The sequence below is a fragment of the Plasmodium gonderi genome, assembly GCF_002157705.1.
Source record: "Plasmodium gonderi DNA, contig: Chr03, whole genome shotgun sequence".
Taxonomy (NCBI): Eukaryota; Apicomplexa; class Aconoidasida; order Haemosporida; family Plasmodiidae; genus Plasmodium; species Plasmodium gonderi.
In genome coordinates this window covers 480,091-486,341 of record NW_021628927.1, presented here as the reverse complement: position 1 = coordinate 486,341, position 6,251 = coordinate 480,091, and the positions used below count along the sequence as shown (strand labels likewise).

Below are 6,251 nucleotides of genomic sequence, written 5' to 3'. Positions count from 1 at the left end.
TTCATCCCATTCGTGGCAAAGCCAACAAGGTGATGCGATATAATCAAAGTTAAGAAAGAGACCAAAAATATAGCGCTCAAACTGAGGGAAAAAACGCAAGAGTAATAAAATGAAAACGCACACTTAACCAGAGAAAACATGGAACGAAAATGGGTAAATGAAAGAATGAAACACTACTATGGAAATGAAATTAATAGAGGAAAGGTAAATATGGAAAATATTAAAACCTTATATCACATATTTTCCAACACAGAAGAAAAGTGTTCTGATAATATCCCAGAGGAAAATTATGAACAAAATAACATTGACTTGAGCTTTTCTGAAAAAAGTGCAGTAAAAATAGTACCTCGACAACCTAACGATACAATTTTGCGAAAAAATAAAATTAACATTGCTAACGAAACGAATGGAAACAAGGTCAGTTTTGACAACTTTAATTATGCCGACCGATTTGATGTAAACACTCATTCCCATTTGGAAAAAGTATTAAAAAAAAAAGGAAAGAAAAATGAGAGTTTATTCTATTCAGGCCTTGAGCTAGCACCGAAATGGCAAATTTTACAAAATATAAATGAATATGCCACCTGCATAAACGAGACAAATGCAAGGCACAAGGAATTTAATATGAACACGAAAAAAGGATTGTACCCATGTAGCCAAAACGTAGAACAATCGAAAGAACAATATGTACACAACAGCAGAAGTAGCAGAAGTAGAAGAAGTAGCAGAAGTAGCAGAAGTAGCAGAAGTAGCAGAAGTAGAAGAAGTAGCAGAAGTAGCAGAAGCAGGAGTAGCAGAAACAACTGCTATAAGAAAAAAAACAACTGTAGTTTCACCAATGGGGAGAGATTTGAAGATTTCGCACTTATCCATCTTAACAATGACACAAAAATCCAAACTGAAGAAATAAAACAAGAGAGAAAAAGCTGGAACGAAGAAACAAAAAATCGCCAGTTTGTAACTTTTTCAGATGAGGAATTTTTCCAAGAATCATACAGTTCCCCATATACCCAAGTAATAAATAAAAACCATGATATAAACACTCATCCTGTAGAAAATAGCAACACTCACACACTCCTCGATATTACTTCCATACAGAATATCCATAGCGGGAAGGAAAAACATATTGTCGAAACCCCAGTGTCACAATTGTTAAATTATGAACAGAAGGAAAAAAAGAACATATCGACTGAACTAAGTTGGTCTAATTCAGAAATGGAGAAAAAAAAAAAAACACATATTATTGAGAATCAGTTGCCTAGCACTGTTTTGAATCCGAAGCGTGAAGAACCCATTTCAAATGGCCTCTTTTTCGATATAGAAATGGAAAAATACAAAAGAAAGAAAGATCACTTCACTAATAGACATATTCAGCGAGAAGAACATAATTGTTTTATAAGATTTGATAACAAAAGGAATATTCCAGATTGTCTCGATTTTTCTGAAAATTGCTTCAATGGGGAACGTTCCACATCTTTCTGTTTCGATTCCAACATTATCTCAAAGGGTGAAGTATGTGAAATGAACATCTCCAATGGTGATATATCTGACAAGAGTTTTAGTAGTAAGATTATAATCCAAACCGATGAAAAGACTTCACTACCTTATGGAAGCGCTTTCAATCTATGCATCAACTCAGATGCAACCAATAAAGCTAAGGAAATGAGTGACACTCACGGATTTATCGACAATCACGGACGTCCCCTTTGCAATAAATTGCACAATTGCAACAATTCTTCAGTAGAAGAACAATTGTACACCAATTTAATGCCTCCTGATATTAATTATTTCCATAAGAACGAATCAAATGATGCAAAGTTACACATGAGGAATAGCACCCTGGTCGATGTTATTCCCAACAATGAGATCTTTGGACAGCATCGGCTTCATTTTAATGATTTGGAATCAATGAATATCCCGAATAAGATGGACAAACGAGACGAAGGAAATAGAATCTATGAATCTGATTTCTTTCACTTGGACAATATAGATGCAGAACCCATATTAAGTAATAACATTATGGATAATTCCCAAATGGATGAAACTAAGTTAAAACAGGAGTTTATAAAAATGAAGGAAAATTTATCACTAATGCAAGGTTCAACAAAGATTAGAACTTCCCCTCATGGAGAAGCAAGTCAAGTATGGCCAACCGACAAAGAACAGTACCACATCGATAGTCTTGTCGATGGTGTCGTTGAGGGGAGGGGTGCTCAACTAAAGAAACCAAACTGTCACGATAATCAATGTGATTCTGAAAAAAGGACTACCTGGGGGGAAAATGAATATTTTTTTTCAGTTCAAAATGATGTGGAAGATGCACAATCCATTAGATGCAATGATTCGATCGAAAATGTGTTCAGTCTAATAGCAGATGGAGATGTTGGAACCAGAAATGGAACAGTGAAGGTGGGATTCTCAGAATCGGTGCATAGTCAAAAGAATTACAAACAAGAGGAGGATAAAAATGTAAAAGAAGGAATTATCTATGATTATTATTTAGTTGAAAAATTGGAAATGAAAGAATCAGAAGAGGCAGAAAATGGAAGCAATTCCTTTTTAGAAATAATTGAAGAGATAGAAAATATTAGCAAAGATATAATTGGAACAAATCAGAATGATGACATTGCTGTGGAGATTCAGTATGCAAACTTGGAAGATCATTGGTGTGAGAAGCAAATCGGGGTACATGTGAGGGGTAAGGTCGAAATGGATCTCGACCTTAACCCCTCCATTGAAGTGGCAATCAGATCGCCATCCAAACCGCAAGCCGAATCACCGGCCAAACCCGGAGGGAACCACATCTACCCATTTCCCAAGTACAAACCTCCCATAGATGAAAAAATCGATGATGTGTATGTTTACTTAGACAGCTTGAATGAACCCATGAGGAAAGAAGCAGAAATGTCTAATGTGCTTTTTTCATACACGAACAGAAAGGATGATTACATCGATGGAGTAATTGATCTTCATCTAAATATGAATGCACCAGTTGAGGAAAATTATCAAAGTAAGAAACTCATTGTAGAAATCAACAAGGGCAACATAAAAGGGGCTCATGTTTTAAATTTCGATGAAAAAAGAGTTTCTAAAAATATATCAGAAGAGAAAGATGACAACAATGGTAACAACAGTGCGTATAAGAGGCCACTTGCTCTTGAGTCTCTAGGGAACGAATCAGACAAGGGAAATCAGAAGGAACTATGTGAGCGGATTTACCACATACTGATGAGTAAGGAATATTTAGATGTGCTTCCCATGCTAGATACAAACGAATGGCATGGGAAAGAAGACATGCTTGAATACAAGAGGGAAGAGGTGTGTGTACCGTTCTTCCAAACCTACCTACAGAAGACAAAGAAAATGAACAAAGGTGGATTCAAGGAAATGTATGACTATAGCGATTACATATACACATGCATCAACGAGATATACAAAATGGATTTTATTGAGTTTTTTTTTAAGAGTAATTACATAGAAAACATAAATAAATATGTTACAAAGAAAAATAAACTAATCAACAACTTAAGTAACGCGAACAATTTTATTAACGATTTTTTTAGAAAAAGAGAAACCATTCTTACACAAAATATTTTTCATAAAAATGTTACCTATCCGATATATTTCTTAATTTTCACCAATTTGTTAATAAATCTTTGGCATCAATTATTCATTCATATGACAAAAAAGAAACTAAACAAGTTACTGCATATATTAATTAAACAACTCCGAAGGAAACAATTGTTACAGTCTTTAAAAAAAAACTACATCTTTTTGTTCCGCATTTATCAATATTTGATTAAACCAACTATTGATGAGAAGGAGAAAAAAAAAATCATTAAGAGAATCAAAAAAAGTAAAACTTTCAAAATGGTAAAAAAAAATTTGTATAAAATTAACACATTTTGTTTTTACGTACTTTTGTTTTTTATTCCCCTATCGGTTCCCCCATTTGGAAAGGATGTCAACATATTCGACTATTTCCTTCACACATTTTTGAAAAATATAAACAAGGTTCTTTTGAGGTACATTAAGGATTACTCTGATGATGACCAAAGAAGTGGGTTACCCCAACCGAATGGAGTGAAAGAGATGAACAAAATGATGCCTGTGGTTGTGGCTGACAGAGTGGCATGTTCATTTGCAAATTCTGTGCAGGGGGAACTGCAGCCCAGCCAGGACCGAACGGGAGAAACTGAAACGGGATGCAGTGATGAACACATGGAGGCTGTTGAAATGAGGGATAGAAAAGTAGAAGGTCATACAGCGGCAGATGTAGAGGCAGATGTAGAGGCAGATGTAGAGGCAGATGTAGAGGCAGATGTAGAGGCAGATGTAGAGGCAGATGTAGAGGCAGATGTAGAGGCAGATGTAGAGGCAGATGTAGAGGCAGATGTAGAGGCAGATGTAGAGGCAGATGTAGAGGCAGATGTAGAGGCAGATGTAGAGGCAGATGTAGAGCTAGATGTAGCGGCAAATGTAGGGGAATACGTCCCTCCCGATGAATTACCACAAAATCGCACTAACGAAAACGTACAAGACATCATTTGCAGTGTCGTGAAGAGTTCGAAGAAGAATATCTACCTCCTGAAAATAAGGAGCCTCGCACAGATATTCCTTTGCTGCTTTGAAAGTGAAGGAAAAGCTTCGACGAACAATTTGACAACTGTGGTAAGAGATGTAAAAATAAACGGAAAACTGGAGCGTATAGAAAAGGAACTAGAATCATACATCAAAGCAAACATGCACTTCCATGGTATCTTTTTCAACGACATTATACCTATACTTAATGAACTTACAAATCTTCTGGATAATATAGAAACAATATTTACCTTGTATATAAAATATAAAATAAGGAAGAATAGAAAACTGTTTTACTTTTATAATCCATGGTTGTGCAGTTATGATATTTTCTTGTCATTTAACCATTTGGATGAGCCAAACCCGAGTGCAGATTTCTTGCACGTATTATTTGCACGAGTGGAAACGTTGGAAAATAAGGGAAGAGAAGAAGAAAAGGGCGAAAAAAGAAGAGGAAAAAAAAGAGAAGAGATATACAGAGAGGTCGATAACACGTTTAATGAAATATCTGACAGTAACGCCATCGATATCCTTGCATACATTGGGCAACAGGATCAGGAGTTGGCACAAAAAAAATCTCAGAACGATTTGGACAAGCTGTACAACATCAAGAGTGTTAAGGAAATACTGTTGTGGGTAGAAAAGAAAAAAAAAAAAAAAGGAGAGAAGAAAACAAATGGAGAGAAGCCAACAAATGGAGAGAAGCCAACAAATGGAGAGAAGCCAACAAATGGAGAGAAGCCAACAAATGGAGAGAAGCAAACAAATGGAGAGAAGCAAACAAATGGAGAGAAGCAAACAAATGGAGAGAAGCAAACAAATGGAGAGAAGCAAACAAATGGAGAGAAGCAAACAAATGGGGATAATTTGGATTACAAGAAATTAAACAAATATTATTTATACATTATAAAATTATGTTACGATGAAAGGTATATAAAAATAAATACAAGGGCTTTGAAATGTTTGTTCCTCAGTTTGTGTTTTAATTGACTATGACACAAATGGGGAGAGTGAAAAAAAGGACTAGTTTTTTTTTTTTTTTTTTTTTTTTTTTTTGCATGTCACCCGATTATTGATAACCTTCTATTGTTAGAAAATGTTTGTGTAGTAGAGGGGTGCATTTTTTTGAGTACTACATGAAGTCCCTTTATTTTAAAAAAAAAAAAAAAAAAAAAAAAAAAAAAATATATCTTTTTTTAAGTCTACGCATATTTGCAATTTATGCAGTTTTGTTCCCCTTATCCCTCCCTAAGTCGTGTTACAAAAATTCTGGTTTATTTAATACGATGTGTGTGTTTAGCATTTTATGAGTCTTTTATTTTATTTTAATTTAATTTTATTTTTTTTCTGTAAAAGACCATATAATGTGTCCACTTTTAAGCTGTATATACATAATTTTCCAATTTTATGTGTATTTTGCGTGATGGAAGATCATTCAATGGGGTATATTTCAAATGTGTGCAATTATACTCAAGCATCCATCCTTGAGAGATAGAATATATGTACACGTGTGTGGTTTTTGCTATACTTATATGTGTAAGCGATATGTCAAAGAAAAGAAGGTGCAATTTTAACTTTAAAAAAATCAACCTACCTTTTCATAGCTTCTAATCGCTTTTATGAGCCCTTTATTTTTCCTTGTCATTCCATGAAATAAATTTCACTTTGTC

At 34.6% G+C, this 6,251-nt stretch overlaps 1 protein-coding gene across 1 annotated transcript; it reads left to right on the top strand.

The window, feature by feature from the left end:
- Positions 1-138: 138 nt before the first annotated feature.
- Positions 139-5,571, top strand: PGO_030970 (hypothetical protein, conserved; the record flags this gene model as incomplete). The annotated part of the gene is made up of 1 exon (XM_028686081.1): positions 139-5,571. One exon carries the CDS (start codon positions 139-141, stop codon positions 5,569-5,571), a length of 5,433 nt encoding a protein of 1,810 aa, XP_028541882.1.
- Positions 5,572-6,251: the final 680 nt, after the last annotated feature.